At 33.3% G+C, this 18,001-nt stretch overlaps 1 protein-coding gene across 1 annotated transcript; it reads left to right on the forward strand.

Annotated features, from left to right (window-relative positions):
* Positions 1 to 10,938: 10,938 nt before the first annotated feature.
* Positions 10,939 to 17,318, forward strand: LOC113764441 (4-hydroxy-tetrahydrodipicolinate reductase 2, chloroplastic-like). Its single transcript, XM_027308342.1, has 9 exons — positions 10,939 to 11,028; positions 11,584 to 11,832; positions 12,665 to 12,902; positions 14,415 to 14,548; positions 14,631 to 14,705; positions 15,718 to 15,819; positions 16,516 to 16,625; positions 16,704 to 16,791; positions 17,035 to 17,318. Exons 2-9 carry the CDS (start codon positions 11,602 to 11,604, stop codon positions 17,101 to 17,103), a joined length of 1,047 nt encoding a protein of 348 aa, XP_027164143.1. The 5' UTR covers positions 10,939 to 11,028; positions 11,584 to 11,601; the 3' UTR covers positions 17,104 to 17,318.
* The last annotated feature ends 683 nt before the right edge of the window (positions 17,319 to 18,001 follow it).

The following is an 18,001-nucleotide window of genomic DNA, read 5'->3' on the forward strand; positions in this document are numbered from 1 at the left end:
TGAATATGTAAGAATATTATTGATATTTCTTTCTTAAGAGCTCGAAATTAACTATAAATGAACGAAAATATCACAAACTACTAGATAAAATGAACATTTGTCAATAGGTGAACTAGCAAATACAAGATACAGTAATAATCAACTTTATTCAATTATAATCAAGGCACAAATAGTTTCATCTATTTTTAGAACAAGAAGATTTAATTAGACATAATAGATTTAACAATAAATCTCATATTTTCAACGTAACTAAGCATTAATGAAACAACAAAGAAAGTAAAGAGGAAGAAACACTAATTCGAGTGAAGAAACAAAATCTCCAAGTTTCATCATCTTCATTGCCATAAAAAATACATTGTTACACCAAGAGCTCTTCAAGTTCTTCAAGAAATAAAAACTAGATCTACAACTACACTAAAATAAACTAGAGAAGAAAAAGTTTTACTGTTTGTCAAGAGTTAAATTGTGAGGACCCGCAAATTTTCCGATTTTTAAACCCCTATTTTTGGCTCATTTAATTATTTATTTGGATATTTGCCCCGAATAATATTTTCTAACCTTATTAGACTTAAATACATGGAATTATGACTTCATTATAGTTTTAAAGTGACTCGTTTCAAAAATTAATTTTTGGAAGCTCGATTAATGAAAATAGTGAAAACATGTTTGAAAATTTTAGCCAATTGGGAGTACAATAAGCTCGGAAAATTGGAGACATGTACAATGGCCCTAAAATAGGTAATTTTAGGTTTAAATACTCAAGTGATAGTTAGTGGTACGATCGTTATAAGAATTTCTCGAAGGTTTCACTCTATCGGGCCTAAATTGGAAATATGCGTTTTCACGCGCGCGATCAATTGAGAGACTTTAGACCCTTATTTTGGGACAATTAAGAGTGAATAATATTTGTATGAATATAAGTGTACTAGAGGTTTAGTGCACTAGTGAAACAAATGCGAGAGGAATCGAGCACGAAATGCGCGCGAGTGGGCGCATGCAGAAGAGTTGACTTTTGCATCAACATGGGCCACACGTTTGAAGCTTCTCAAGGAAGCTGAAAATTGATCAAATTTCCCTCTCTCTTCCCTCTCATGTCAGCCGGCCAAGGAGAGCAACAAGAACACCAAGTTCTTTCAAAACTCTCTTCACCAAAATCATCATCAAACTTCACTCAAATCCTACCAAATTTTCACAGCACTTAGCTCTACACTTAAGGATCATTTTGAGCTGCAAAGGGGAGCTGAAAATCACGGTTTTGCTGGAGTAAAGGGGGATGAAATTCTGCTTGAACATCAAACCAAAGTAAGTGATGATCAACTCATAGAATCTTGTCTTTTGGAAGTCATATAGCATGATTAAGCTCTAGCATGCCTTTGGTTAGCTTGTTTTTGGTGTAAAATAAAATGGGTGGGCTCTATGAACTCCCACCTTTGTCTTGGGGACTGATCTCTTGCTTGATGATGGATTTAATGTTGGTTTAGTGCTCAAAATGGTAGATTAATGGTGTATTATTAGTAGAAACTTCAAGGGGTGCATGGAGTAAAAAGTTCCGATTCTGCCCCTACTTTGAACGTACCTATTTCTGCGGAATTTTGAGGGTTTAATGGCTTGTATATGATGTTTATATGTTGTATAGATGGTGTACAAAATTTCATTGAAAAATATTGAGTTTTGGTTGGTTAAATGAATTATTTTCGTGCAGGTAGCAGACCTGGAAACTGTTCCAGTAATGCTCAGACCAGCTTTCTTGTTTCGTCCATAACTCTGTGCTCCGACGTCAAAATCAAGTGCCGTCAGCGGCATTTGAAACTAGAAATTCCCACCTTTCCAACGGTATAAAATGAATGTTCTGATTCCTTGTATGTGAGCCGAACCAACCATTTAAATTGGGCTGTTCTGTTTCTCTGTTTTCCGGGAACGAAATGCTGAGGCTGCAACTTGTGGCTCGAATTCGAGCTAGTTGTGTGCCGAATTTCAAAATGATTTCTTCTGTGAAATTATAGCTCTATGAATTTATTTTCCAACGCTATAAACCATGCTCAATTCTGAGTTAATTTGAGTGATTTGTGATCAAATTATGGAACCTGCCCTACTCTTGAAAACCCTAACTTTTGGACAGATTTGATGCAAGGCTTGGTGTAGACTTGCTAATTGAATTTTTTGGGTGTTAAACACTTACCAAATGTACCATGAATGTTCCTTAGGCTTTTCCTACACTAATGAACTATGTTTGGAGGATTTTCCTTGACCAAATGTTTGGAATGGAAAACCAAAAAGCTCAAGGCAGTTCTGCCTTAGGATTTTCGAAAATTTGGGTGTTTGGTCGACTACCTTCCCGAAGGTATTTTTCCATGAAAGTTGATAGAGAAATACCCTTTATATAGGAGTATTATACTGCCAAATTTTGTACCAATCCAAGTCCATTTCGATACCCAACTAAGGTCCCAAAGTCGGAAACTCAAATCTGGAAATTTGTTCAGCAGTTTCGAATTTTCCCAAATTTTGAGCTGCTGTATCTCGGTGCTCGAAACTCCGTTTCTTGTTCCGCTTGTTTTGTTGTAAACTTGGATTACAACACTATTAGAGTTGCAAATTTCAAAGTCTAGTTTCACTCAAGTGAATTTTACGAATTTTCAAAGTTGGCCAAAAACCAACTTAAATCTGCCTTATTAACCAAAACAGCAACTTTGAGCTCATTTTTGAATGTTTTCCATTTGGAATCTTAGAAAAATGTATTCTAAGAACTTTTAGTACTTTCAAAGAGGTTTCCAACGGTACCAAGTTTTCCAATTTTGGACTTGTAAAGAATGAGATACGGTTTTTCAAAGATCTCGTACCAAAACTGAAATTTCCGAATCTTAAGGAAATAGAGATTTTTGAATTCTCCTTATTCCTTTGATGTTACTTGAACGTATTAAACTTGATTTCCAAGATGAAACCTCAATTGCTTTTGTGCTTTAAAATCCCATCTTTGAACCCCGATTTACGAGTGGTTGGGATTCGTTTTCTTTGGGATTTTCTTAGATTGTGCATTAAGTACAATCTTTGTAATAATTGGGGGTTTTGAGTGATAAATCCTTATTAATTGCTCAGGCACACAAGAGGAACTTCAAGAGGATCCCACGGTGGACGCTTGAACTTCGAGTGCCGTTTCTTCTTGTTTACTTGGTGAGTGTCAAGTGCATGTTAAATACTTATGTAATTGAAATGTGAATTGTACAAGTGTTATACATGATACGTAAACTTGTTGAGACGAGTGTGTATTTTATCGCGCTCGTTCTCCTTTGGGGAATGCTACAGTTAAAATGTGCTATGTGAATTGATATTCGAATTGTGTGAAATGAATTGTTATAGGAATTAAGTGAAGTGTTGTTATTGCCAACCATATTTGTGTTGTGATGTCGAGTGGAGTGAGCCTCCTCGACTTATGTGTATATACGTGAGGACACCCTCGTTCTCTCTTTCCTTTAATTATGCAATACTTGTTACATGGATACACATGATCGGTAACTGTTCATAGACATGTTTAACTCGTAAGCTCTGAGGGGAAGCATGTACCACACCGATTCGGGTGGGAGGTACCTCTCATCCCGGCTCAGTGCTATACTCGGTTCCCTGAGCGATAGTATGTACCACACCGATTCGGGTGGGAGGTACCTCTCATGTCGACTCAGAACCATAAACAATAATTGGTAATTGTACATGAATATGTTTAACTCATGAGCTCTGAGCGGATAGCATGTACCACACCAATCTGGGTGGGAGGTACCTCTCATACCGTCTCAGTGCTATAATTGGTTCTCGGAGCGATAGCATGTACCACACCGATTCGGGTGGGAGGTACCTCTCATGTCGACTCAAAACTATAAATAAAGTATAAGTCGATTGGAGCGATGTCTCATCGACCACTGAGCGATAGCATGTACCACACCGATTCTGGTGGGAGGTACCTCTCATGTCGACTCAGAACCATAAACGTGTAATCGATTCCCTGAGCGATAGCATGTACCACACCGATTCGGGTGGGAGATACCTCTCATGTCGACTCAGAACCATACTTGAAAAAGTGAAATTCTACGGACTTGATTACCTAATCGGGTGATGGAATGTCATCACAAGGAAGTATTGGATTGAACTTTGACAAAACAAATAGAAATTAGCTCATAAGAGCTCCTGTATCCTACTCAAGGGTATCTTAGTATAAATTATGAATTACCTGAATATTATAGCTGTCATTATTGCATAAGTGCTATTGTTATTTGGACTACGCGTGTTGCATGTTTTTTTGGCCTCACGAGTATTCGCTCACCCCGTTAGATTTGTTTTCTTTAACAGGAGCTGAAATGGAAGGAATTGTGGAGAGGTCGATTTGATGGCCCTTTTGATTAGAATTTTGAATGTATTCGTTTAGACAACTTTTGGAAGCTGTATATTTTAGTAATGTAAGATATTTTGGTAACTTATGATGTAAGACTTGAACGATTATTAAGGAATTGACTTTCCTTTATACCTTCGACTTTTAGTATCGATCGGTTATTCTTAAGTTTGAAGGGAAATTGTACCGAGTCCTGGCGAGAGTTGGGCAGGCGTCCCGCGGATACCCTTGGGTTCGCCCTTGGGAGAAGTGGGGGTGTCACATAAATTGTCCCTCCAATAATGTGTCTCTCTTGCTAAGAGTCAAAAAAAGAAACTCTTAGATGCCCCAAAAGTTGGTACAAGTTGCCCTTTTTTGTCTTGTCAAAAATGAAGAAAGATACAAAAATCATGCAAGTTGGTAACTTGCAGCCATAACCAATCTCTTAAAGGATTCTTTCAGGGATTATGCAGAGCATGTGATTCTCTACTTTTCTCTTCGAAATGAACATTCTGCCCATAATTCCTTGCAGAATCCACGGAGAAACCCTCGAGGGTTTCTTTCCTTTTTTTTTTGAACCTTTCTATTTTTCATCCTTGAGGTGAGGTGCACCACCGCTTTTTGACATTGTTGTGACTTCTCAAACTTTTACTCATTCACTTTGTTAGTTCACCATTTCATTTCCAATTGAGCTTCATCATTTTCCCTACAAAAAACAAAGAGATTTTGAGAGTAAAATGACAAAATCACAACTAATTCATCTACGATTTTGACAAAATTTGCACATTGGATCTCTTTCTAAATATACGTGAGATTTTACCACTTGCTTAGTATTTTTTTGATAACTAAATGCTCTTCTAAGTTTGTTTATTTTTTATTATATAATTAGACCTTTTAACTTTCAAACTAAAAATATCATCGTTATGTGACAATATTGGAGTAGTTAGAAAATTATTTTGTTTTTAAAAAATAAAATTATGAAAAAATTATGCTATTTCCTTGAATATAAGTGAAATAATGTTGTTTTATGTTTGACTACATAATTTATTTCTGTATAAATAAAATAAAATGAAATTAAGTCTTCTATTAATATTTATTTATATGTTCATTATATATCTTTTTAAGTACAACAATTAGTATCTAAAAAATTATTCTACTTGTTTATGTATACTAAAGTTATTATTATGTACTATTTATATTTATAAATATTATTTAGTGATCCACCGATTCAACCAGTAATCCACCCATTGAACCGATGACTCATTGTGCTAGTTTTAATAATTATGCTTCTAAGTCTTGACGACGACTCAACTGTAATTACTAGGCTAATGCCTTCTCAGCATTGGCACTTATTCTCACTAATTATTGTAATCACAATTTCAAACTACAACCATTTCAAATTTATGTCCACAAGTCATGCAAGAATTTGTTTATTAATAATTAGAATAGAAGTTAAAGTCTGAAAAAACTAACTTAACTGGTAAAGACATTAGTTAGTTGACTGTGAGATCTCTAGTTCAATTCTCAAACTATCTACTTTCCCTCTTCTCCAAGATAAGGTTTGAAGTCTCCCTTTGAACCAAATAAAAATTAAACATTAAAATCAGAATTCTCCTCTTGTTCCACTACATACTTCACATAATTAATTCGATTCACATTTTGTTTCATTTTAGAACACTAAATATAATTATTTGAAACCTAAAGGACTACATTGATCAAAACGTCAAACATTAAGAACTAAGAATACAAAGTCAAACTTTTGATAAAAGGAAATTTGACTCTAACAATTATTTATTTTGATTTACTGTTGGTTGTTTTAAATTTGTCTAAAATCAAAAATTTTGGGAATCACATTCTTGTTATGGTTGAAACAATTGGGATGCCATACATTAGGGACTAAAATTATATTTGTGCCTCTTCCTCATATGAAAAATGCTTGCACTAGAAGAACATGAGAGAGAAATAAACTAGTATGAATTTTCAGGAAAGAGAAAACGAGTTTGTCTTTCTTATTTTCAATTTGAAATGTGATCATTTATAAAAAGGAAAAAATAAATAAAAGTATTGACAAAAACAACAAGAGAAAAATATAATACCAATACAATTTTGGCTGTAAGAAAAATTGGGAAAAAAAAGGACGCCTATATAGCTTAACTAAACATGACATAATTTTAAATTGAATATTTAATTGTCTGCAAAAGTTTAAATTTGATAGGTAAAAAGTTACACAATTCAGAATGTGAATGATAATGTTTGAATTTTATAATGGGTGCACAACCTATATTTTATATATTTATGGGCATAACAAAATAGAAAAAAACCTTTTAAATTATTTATTATAAAAAGTATTCATATTAATTTTTTCTATTAAAAGCTTTGTATTTTCATGTTTTACCTATCAAAACAATGAAATTTTCTAGTACTAGGAATGTAGTGTTCAATACATAAGAAAACAAGGTATATTTTTGTATATCTATATCTATATGTATTGTAGAAGGGGTTTTTAGGAGAGAGCCTCTCAATGGCTTCCAAACTTCTCATTCTTTTTTCTAGATTTTTGTGTTTATTTTAATACATAAAAAGTAGTGAGTTATAACCAACCCTATCACCAGTCAAATTTAAAATTTAAAACTTTCCCACTATCTACTTCATAAACCGTTTATAATTTGTTATTTATACTTTAAATCTTTTTTACTCCTTAATTAAAGACAAATGCTCATTCGTATGCTATTTTAATACAATTTTACATTTTTATAATTAAGAAATATTTATCACTAAACTAATTCTATAACCACCCCTACAAATGAGCTTTGCAAATTACAATCACGTTTCAAAAAAATCACAAATATGCAACTAAATGTAAAGTTGAGGGGATAAAGTGCAATTAAATGTAAAGTTAAGGAGTTTACTATATTTAACCCTAAAAAATATCGCAAGAACGGAACAACTGTTTTTTTTCCCCTTTAGGATGGCCGGACATCCATGTGCAATGACAAAAAATTTTCCCTTTCTTATGAACGTAAGATGGCCAATTTATTTATTTTTTAAAAATGAATAGGGCTGTTTCAGATCCCAAAAAAAAAAAAAAGAAACAAGCCCAGGTTCCTCCATTGTTATGATTTTCTTCACCATTATTCTAAGAAATTTGCTAAATTGAGTTCTTTAGGGCAAAGAATGAAATGTGTGACCAGTTTCTTTTTTTTTTTATTTGTGTGACCAGCCTATTGTTGACAAAAGTTTAAATTTTTTAAGAAGTATACAAAAATTAGGGGAGATAATATTAGGAGTTTATAGTAAATTTACCACACTTCTAGTGTGGTTTTCCCTTGTCCAATACCATGAAAGAATAGAATAAGCCATTATCAATTATTACACGCTAAATAGAATTCGGAAGCATACAACATAATCAAGAAACAGCAGAACCAATTAGGACTAGATTTTGACCCAAAAAAAAATTAGGACTATATGCCACTGGCACGTTGCCGTAAATTGCAATGCCAATTAGGACTATTTAGCGTTTTTTTTTTCCAAGGAATTAGGACACTGTAAAGCTTATTTAGGCAAACTCTACCTCATCCGTGATTTGAGTATATTATCAAGTTATTGAGTATACTACAAATCCTATAATCATACTCACATTTTCCCACATTTTTCCCACGTTTCCCACTCCAATCACGAGTTATGTGTAATTTAAGAAATGTTTATCTCTTAACTAATCCTATAAACGCTTCTAAAAATTCTATAATCATGCTCACATTTTTCCTACATTTTCCCCACTTTTCCACTCCAATTAACAGCCCTCCAATTTAAGAATTCCACTCCAATTAAAAGTCCTCCAAAACATAGCATCTTCATTCAATTTTCTTATGTGCTCACTCCAATTAAGAGAACTTTCTTGCGTTTTTCCCAAAAACTTATTATCTTCTTCAACTTTTTTATGATTTATGCATCTTAGCCCATAACCTAATTTCACTATGGAATATGCTCACCTACAAGCATTTCAACGAAAGCTAAATTTCAAACTCGCAAGATTGCAAAGGAGGAAACATTTGTTTAGAAAACGAAACGTACACCACAACGATTTACATAGCAGTTCGAAAAGTTTCAGCAACTTTGCGTTGACGAAAGAGAAATCTCACATCAAATTCGAAGAACAAAATCCCAACTACAGCGATTAAAACGTTGTTCACCTCAAATTAGAAATTTCGGTACTGTTTATTCTTTAAACATTTCCATTTCCATTGTTTTTTTAAATATTATTCCCAATAATGTAATATTTTAGATTGATTATTGCTGTTTTTGTCTTTCGTCTTTAAATAGAAGTGAAATGTTAGGTAATAGATCATCGTTTTAGACACATTTTCTCATGATTCAATAACAACTTATTACGCAATAGTAAACATAAAAATTTATTTTATGGTAAGAGCAATAGCTATCTATCACTGTTTTTATGTCATCTTTTTTCCTATGGCACATGTATTGGTATTTGACTTTTGATGGAACCAAATTCCCTCCAGATATAAAAATGATGGAATTTGATATGAGAAATTTTTTACGATAGAAAATTTATATCTTCAGATTGTTTGCGACTTAGTTTGGATTCTTGGAGTTCGATAACTATGTATAGTATTTGATATTGTCATGATGACAGTTTCCGTACCTTTAGGCCAAAAGAGTTAATGTTTCTTATTACAAAAAGATTGTCATTTTCTGATTCTTTGTCACTTTGGTCTGCATTGTAATGATGTGGTCGACACTGTTGTTAGGTAATTAATTTCATATACTTTTAATTTCAACATATTTTTCTATATTGTATATAACATTCTATTTGTCAAACAGGTACAATATTAACATACAAATCAGAGATTCCAGTGATAACATGCATCTTAATCTACAAGACAGATATGCACGATTCGTATTTGGTTGTGATACTTCTTATTTCAGAAAATTACAAAGGAAGATAGAATTTCTTGATATATATTTATTTTTTATAATGCTACTTATAAACTATGTAAAAAAATACACTAATTTTGAATTTCATACGTACTTAATTCTCAGGAAAATGGTGATAGGTTGTTTAATCAACGAATCAATTCATGCAAAGATCGTGCATTTTCATTTGTACGCACTCCAAAAAATTCAACAGAATTAATTAAATCACCAATTTTGATTTTCGTACTAAAAGTTAATTGGTATGAAGAGTGTTCGCACCTTCATGCAAGATTATCAAATCGAATGCATAATATTTGTAAGTATTTCATTTTAACAACATTCAATTATAATCATTTTTATTCATATATCATTCATTTTCTAATATAAATTTCTATTATTTTTTCAGGATCTATCTTTCGAAAAAAGACAGTTCTTGAATGATATACACATTCTATCATATTTCAAACTATTGTTAGACAGATATTACATTTTAATTATGTTGGTACAATTTTTTAATCTTTTTTATTCACCATTTTATTTTCATTTTTTTTCAATAATGTTAACACCGTGCGTAGCACAGATATTCATACTAGTAAATTAGTACAGATATATACATTTTAATGGGAGTAATTCTTTCCACTTTACCACCCAACCCAACTCTCCCCTAAAATTAGTACAAATATAATACCCTTAACAACAAATTAATTAAAATAACAAATTAATTAAAACTTACACCTTTTTTGGGTCATAACTGATGTCCTTTTCTGGCTTTTTCTTTTCTTAATTCCTTTTTGGATAATTTCAGAGACCTCCCTTGAGGTTTCTAATAATTTCACCTAGTATTCTTAAATTTTTCAATATTACAGTTACCTCCCCTGACCCTATAAAATTAACTTAAGAATCTTAACATATTAAGATTTTTCATGCAATTAAATAATCCACTCCTAATTTTGTGCATATGAATGCATCACACAATTAGACATTTAATTGAAACAAAAAAAGATTTACCTGTGGAATAACCAATTATGTTCTAGACACAGTTTTAACGTATTACAAATTAATTTTAACTTTGCATGGAGGATCTGGAGATAAATAGGAAAAGATATAAGTTGAAGGTTAAAAAAAATGGGAATAGTATTGGTACTCCAACATTTGAGAGATAAGATATTATACTAATGTAGTTGGTAAAATTTTTTGAGTTTAATAAAGCTATTTTTTTTTTCTTTTTTAACTTAGATTAAGGTTTTAAAATTTAGGAACTGATATTGGTAATGATCATGTTGATATTAGCACTAATTTGAGAAGTAGGGATACAAAAGTTTTAAAATAGTAGAGATGATGGTTGAAAGTAGGTTTGAAATTTTATGCATATTTCATATTTTTTAAAGAATTTTATAAAAAGGTAAACTGAACTACACAATTTTATGAGGACATTTTGGATTATTCATTTAAAATTTTGATCATTGGATGATTTTTGTTACGTAAATGATAAACTTGAGGGAGTTATATGTAATTTTTGATACCTCAAGGGAAGTAGGTGAAATTGTTTGAAATCTCAAGGGAGGTTTCTGAAATTATCACTTCATATTTTTCCACGGATTTTCAGTCCGTTGAGGTACAAAGAAGGAAAACGGATTAAACCAATCAAATAAAGCACTAATCAAAACCTATCCAATACGTTTCCAGTGGACTAACCCCATATTAAAACCCCCGCCGCCATTAAACCTCCGGCAAAGCTCCAGGTAAGCAGCCGCCGTCCCCCTCCTCCTCTTCCTTCCCTTTTATACCTGGAGCATCGTCCCATTTCCCTTCTCATCATCTCCCTTTTCCAATTGCCCCTTCCCTCTTTCGCATTTTGTTTTTCATTTTTTCTGAGTTTAATAGTTTTATACATTTATTCTTATCTTGGTCGTACTAGCATTTATGTGAAACTTGCAAGCTTATTGCTTTTCTTTTCAAATTTTTACAAGAAAATTCTGAGAGCTGCCATTATTTTTCTTTACTGCTTAAACAAAACTAATTTGAGAACCCTGACCAAAGTGGAATTGGGGTTCTTTTTTGTGCATTTTGCTTTAGTATCATTATTATTATTATTATTGTTATTATTGCCTAGTTGGATGAAATTATTGCAATTATTTCTATGTAAAATACTGTAATAGGCTTTACTGTTCATAAGCAATCCCTTTTTTAGTAGTCTTATTGCTTTGTTCTGGAAATGTTTTCATGTTGGATAAATTTATTGATAGTTCACTAGACCGTTGAGACTCTGACCAAGTATCTGCATACTATTGTGATAGGGATTCATTTTCTCATAAATGATGGTTGTTGCTAAAGTCCCAATAGATATCTCGGCAACTTGTCAGCAGAAACAACTTGAGTTATTGTTTTTATCCAGCAGTACGAAGAGGAGTATTAGTATTACAAAAACATTTTTCAGAAGGCGAAAGTGTTTGATTACTATGTGCTCGACCTCACATATGCCTCATATCGAGTCCCTTGAGCATATCAATTCAGTTCAATCACGAAGTAGTGGCCTTCCTATTATGGTACACACTCACTCACTTGAAACTGGTGCAAACTTTTGTGGCATTGGTCATTTGTTTTCAGTGGTATATTTGACTTGAAATGAGTTGGTTGTTAATTACTATTGTTGATGTTGGAATGACTTAAGTGACTGGGACTTGGATGTTGTAATCTAAAATGATTGTGAAGCATGATTTTTTTTCTTACCAAGTTGTGGATTAAAAATTGGTGTAGTTATCAGAAGATATTTGGGGTGTGTTGAAGCTGTTTGCTTGTTTATTTATAATCTTGATGATTGCTTAATATGATCTTTCAAAGTAAAACCGTTCTTTGGGAATGCCCATTAAAATACTTATAACTGGTTATACTGCAAATTTTGAATGGATGACTAGAAATGATATTGGGGATTTCACATCAATTTAGCGTGTTCAGTTTCTTGCATTAGACGTTTGTAGGGTCAGGGTGGTGTTGAGCAATAAGCTGCTGAGTGTTATGACTCACTGAAATTGCAGTCCGAAACATCTTTTTTTTTTTTTGGGAAGCTTAACAATTGTAATTCCAGTTAATTTTCTGTGTGGAGTGTTAGGCTAACTGTTATACATTAATGGTCTAAAACTTGTCAATGGCACTATTGCTTATGATTCCATCATTTTCAACATCATTTGGAGATTTCCTAAAAATATCAATCTATTGAAACCATTAATGTTAATGAAAGTTTTAGATTGGAGTCTGTGGCAAGCTGAAAAGGAAAATATCTAGAAAAAAATGAAATAATATGTTGATATTAGAGAAGACTGATGGTTTGACTAAACTTTGATGGAGTATTTGATGTCTGATTATAGTAATTTCTTCCAGGTAAATGGTTCAACTGGCAAAATGGGAGGAGCAGTTCTTGAAGCAGCTGTCTCTGCTGGACTTAATCCAGTTCCTGTGTCCTTCGGTGGTCCAGAAGAATCTGGCAAAATTGTGCAAGTGGGAGGGAAGGAAATCAAATTGCATGGCCCCTCTGAAAGAGAGAGCATTTTGTCTTCTGTCTATGCAGAATATCCGAATCTAATTGTAATAGACTACACTGCGCCTGCTGCTGTAAATGGTAAACAGTTCATTCTTATGGTGCACAGAAAGTGTATTTGTTTTGTTTGTTTCTATTTTTTTTAACTTTAAATAGTGCTGGATATTAATAAGGCGGTAAAGTACTTGTCAAGCCCAGATTCCCACCTAAAAGGAAAAGTAAAAACAGAGCTATTGCATTGCCTGGTTCTTGCTAATTGATAGATTTGGACACCTGGAAACTTAATTTCTTCTGAAATTATGTCAGTTTAGCTAGTTTCTCTTAATATGGCAGTATGATTACCTCGAATACAGAATCTTGTGCATAGTTTTGAAGCCAATGAGCATATGTTCAAAGTCTCTACGCAAATTTACCGCAAATTAAGAATTTCTTTGCACATCTTATAGGTTTCCTCCTACTTCATAATGCAGTTTTAACTATATAACTTGTGCAACTCTCAAATTTTGAAAATTTTGACTTAGTGGAAAGTGATTTTGTTTTGGGGGGGAAGGGTGAATTGCCAAAGTATATCATGGAAAATACTCCTCATTTTATGTTATTTAAAATAGAAAAATGTAGAAAATTTTTGTAAGGAATATAGATTGAAAGTTATTTCATATCATTATTTTAGTTGTGAATGGATAAGAACTTTGTGCTCAATTCTCGAGTTTTTTAAAATTTAATCAGACTTTTTCCTCATTGGAATTATCAAGCATGAAATTTGCAAAGCCTGGCCTCCTTTTGGAGATACAGAATAAAGGAAATTCCTTATGGAAGTCTTTTGTGCTTCAACCAGAGGAAAGAGTTGCTTACTTTTGGTTTAGGTTCTTACTGATCTTTTGAATTTCATGGACTTTCTGGAGGATAATGTGCTAGAAAGCAAGTTGATTCTAAGATGCACCCTGCAGTTGGATTGGAATTTGACTTCACTGTTCCCTAACTATACCTGTGAAACTTAGAAACATAAAATATGAGTAGAACTACTAGGTTTGGTACAAGAGTTTATGTGGATTTTCCATCTTGAGCATGGTTACTCTCACCAACATGTTGTTAATTGATATGAGAAATCTCTCTACCCTGGCTGAGTAGAGGTGCCTTGATCCATTTGTAGGCTCACAGTTGTACCCGAACTTCTTATTGCAGGGTGGTTTTAGTGTGCATTGGGGGGTTTATGTCATGGGTGTAAATCATGAATTTGTTTCCTGTTTTTGCATTTTTTGCATGTCATTATTGTGAGATGTAAATCTGGAGCTGGTAATATGAGGTAATATAACTTCACAAAATAGGACCTATTGAATATTTTCCTGTACTTCCTTCCCTTAGTCTTATGCGCCTGTTACATGGAACTCATTTTAATAGGAAATTGACCTATTATATGAGACCTTTGACATTTTGTTTTAGTTCTAAAAGAGAATGAAGTCAGATTCACTAGCCTGTGGGTTAAAAAAGTTGCTCTTGGATATCAGAAAGTAGTTTTAGTGACGTTATCTTCTAGTTTAGCTAGTTATAACGTGTATTTTCAAACCTTTTTTGGTGCTAATTTGGTGTGTGCAGAAAATGCCGAATTGTATGCTAAGGTTGGAGTGCCATTTGTCATGGGGACTACTGGTGGAGACAGAGAAAGGCTATATAAATCTGTAGCAGATGCTAATATCTATGCTGTAATCTCCCCTCAAATGGGAAAGCAGGTGTCAAGAAAAATCTTCCTTTGGTAATTTCTGACATGTTTGTTGCTATTTATGGACAACTTCTTTTCTTCTTTCTCATCAGGTGGTAGCATTTCTTGCAGCCATGGAAATCATGGCAGAACAATTTCCTGGAGCCTTTTCGGGTTATAAGCTGCAGGTGTTTGCTTTACTGTTATTCTTTATTAACTATTTATTATAGCTATTCACTGGAAAATCTCTTATTTAATAAGAGTTGTATGATTGAGACTATCATTTGTATCTCTGGCTTGCAAATTATATGGGTATAGTTATGTGAGCAGCTCAAGCTTGTTTCAATGTGGTTTACACATAAAGTACTTGAACAAGGTGGCCATTATGTATGGTAGTGTTTTGCAGCTGCTCAAATGTGCTTTATTAATAGGCACGACTCTTAGACACAGATTACCGTAGAGTGAAATACATGTTGCTATTTTCCATTAATTAAATAATAAACTATTTCATGGTATTTTCCTACTTAGAAAAATATAATGGTAATTTCTATTTGTCTAGTCATAAACTTTAAGGTCAGAATGATTGATGGTCTAACAAGATGATTTTGCAACATTCTTACTCCGAAGTGTTTGGTCTGCTTCAGTTATCTTTTCTAATGCTATAAACAGAAGAAAACAATTAGCACAATAACAAACAGCAATGTACACTTGTGAGCTGTTTATCTCAAGGAAACCAAAATTCATGTCTAGAATAAAAGTGCTATAACTTATTACAATTATATTCACATGCTAATTAGCTGGAAACCTGCTGTTATTTTACATCTTAAATAGCTGAAGATGGAGGGTTGAGACATTCTATTATCAGATTGAAAGGATATGTAGGTCCTTGTTTGTCAAATTGGCTTTGTTGGTCAAGTAATTATTAATCTGATCTTGAACACACACGTGCTTACTGTATTAGTTGACATGTAATCAGGATTATACAAATCTAGCACATCGGTATGTATTGCAAAGTGTTTTTTCTACGTTGAATTGCACCTGGACCCAGTTTATGAAATGCACAAATTCTGGTGGAACAGTTGGCTTCATGGTTCCAATTATCAATGGAGTTGACGCCCATGGATTTGAAGGTTACCTTGCTGCCTAACTTCTATTTTAGTTGCAATCTCTCAACAAATATGGTGCCTTTTTTCTCTGTAGGTAATGGAGTCACATCAAGCTAGCAAGTTGGACACTTCTGGAACGGCCAAGGCTGTTATCTCATGCTTTCAGAAGCTAGGCGTCTCCTTTGAATTAGATCAGGTATTTCTTAGCACTTTATTGCATAAACTTGATAGATGCGTTATGGAATTATTTTTTCTTTCCTAAATTTTTAAGAACAAGTAGATCATTACAGATATCGTCAGCAGTTTTAGCAGTATTAACGTGAGTAGAATCGGTTGCACAACATACCCCTCTTGAGAAGTTAAAAATTATTCTTGTTTCTTGCATGCTATGGTTCCTTTAGTTGATCTTGGGCTTGTATGTCCTGATGCTGCAATAAAGATATTTGTTCATGCCCTTTATCTGAAAACATCAGATAAGCCTAGTTTTACAACTAAAATACTAATCCTACTGCAAGGTGCAATGGTTAAAAGCTAGGATAACAGTTTTGAATATTGAACCGCACTTCTATTCGATTGTAAACCTTATTCTACCGCATTTGAAGCCTCTGATAGCTAAAAAACTTCCTTCTGTATGTAATTGTGTAGAAGTGCACTCTGTTGTTGCCTCATGTAGGTTGCTTTTACATGATGATACTGCTATTGATATCAAGACTTTTTGTCGTTTTGCTACTTATTTTAATGGAAGAGGAAGAGTCGAATTATACATACAATTTTGCTTTGACATAAAACTATTCCTAGATTACTTGCTTTATGTGCATATAGCCATTGGGCATGTATAATTTCTGCCTTTTCAATGACTTTTTCGGATTCTTTTCTTCAATATCTTTGTCAGATACAACAAATACGAGATCCCAAGTTGCAAATGGAGATGGTAGGTGTTCCAGAAGAGTATTTAGCTGGACATGCATTCCATATGTACCATCTAACATCACCAGATGACACGTAATGAGCTGATCATGTATTCTTTCTTTCACTATATGTATCTTCAAACTAAGAATAAACCAACTGGCCTTCTTGCAGTGTTTCATTTGAGTTTCAGCATAATGTTTGTGGAAGATCAATTTATGCAGAAGGTACTGTTGATGCTGTTCTTTTTCTTGCAAAAAAGGTATCAAAGCTTTTCCCTCTTCAGCTTGATTTACTTCCTACAAATAATTAGCTTTTAGGTTATTGTAACTTCTGATTAGTTAAGAGGCACGCACAGATATTGCTTATTGAACTTCTGAAACACTAGAGTCCATTAAGACATGGCTAGTATTTCAATTACTATTCAAGCATTTCCACATGCTTTCCTTATAATCCCAACTTTAACTCTTAGCACACTAAATTTGGAAATGTTGCTTGAATGCAGGTTCAGTCAAAAGCAGACAAGCGAATCTATGACATGATTGATGTCTTGCGGGAGGGTAACATGAGGTGAGACCTGCATTAGACTTCTTCTAGTTGTAATTCAGGGAACTTCAGCATTAGTTTCTAGTAATTAGCTTTAACAGGCTTCAGTCAGGCAATTTTCTCTTTCTTGCCAGCCGTTTGTGCAATTGTTGGTATCTTGTGATGCTGAAAATGTTTTGTAGCACCTGACAATGTCTGGTTTCCTCAAGAAATGCAAAGAGAGTTTAATAACTTATAACATTACCATCATCTTTTTTCATTGTTGTTCTTTTAAATTGAGATCCAATGCTAGAGTTGGCAGGAAAAAAAACTGGAGTTATGATAACAAAAGGCATCTTTCCTCTACTGGAGGTGCCAATAACAGCCCCATGCCCCCAAATCCAAGATGGAAGACTCAAGATCTCATGAAATGATTGTTAATCAAGCCTTCTCAAAAACTGTATAGAGACACAAATACATTTAAAAAATTTCAAAAAAAAAAAACAGGTTATAATGAATGTGTGGTTATAATGGATGAAATGGGGACAATGCAATTTTTTTTTTTTTTTGTCAAAATGGGGACAATGCAAATGACTCTGGCAGAAAAACTGTTTTGAAAACATGTTGCAGTGGTGGTCTTTCTTGAGAACTTCGCTTATGGATTGATAAATTCAAAACCTTATAGAGACAAAATTACATTTTTCAAAAATCTCAAAAAAAAAAAAAAACGCAATAACTGTCTTTTTTTTCATTCTTTGCAAGTTTAGGAGGGGAGGAAACTCATTCCGTCCTGAGGCCAGGTCATTCCACCGATGTAATAGGCGGCTTATGGTTATTCTTATAGATTGTTAATCAACTGCACTTTAGTGGGTAACATTTCCAATAATGATGGAATAATTATTTGGAATAATTGGATAGTAAAATTTCCTCAAATATCATTTTGCTTG

This window comes from Coffea eugenioides, chromosome 3 (assembly GCF_003713205.1).
Source record: "Coffea eugenioides isolate CCC68of chromosome 3, Ceug_1.0, whole genome shotgun sequence".
NCBI lineage: Eukaryota > Viridiplantae > Streptophyta > Magnoliopsida > Gentianales > Rubiaceae > Coffea > Coffea eugenioides.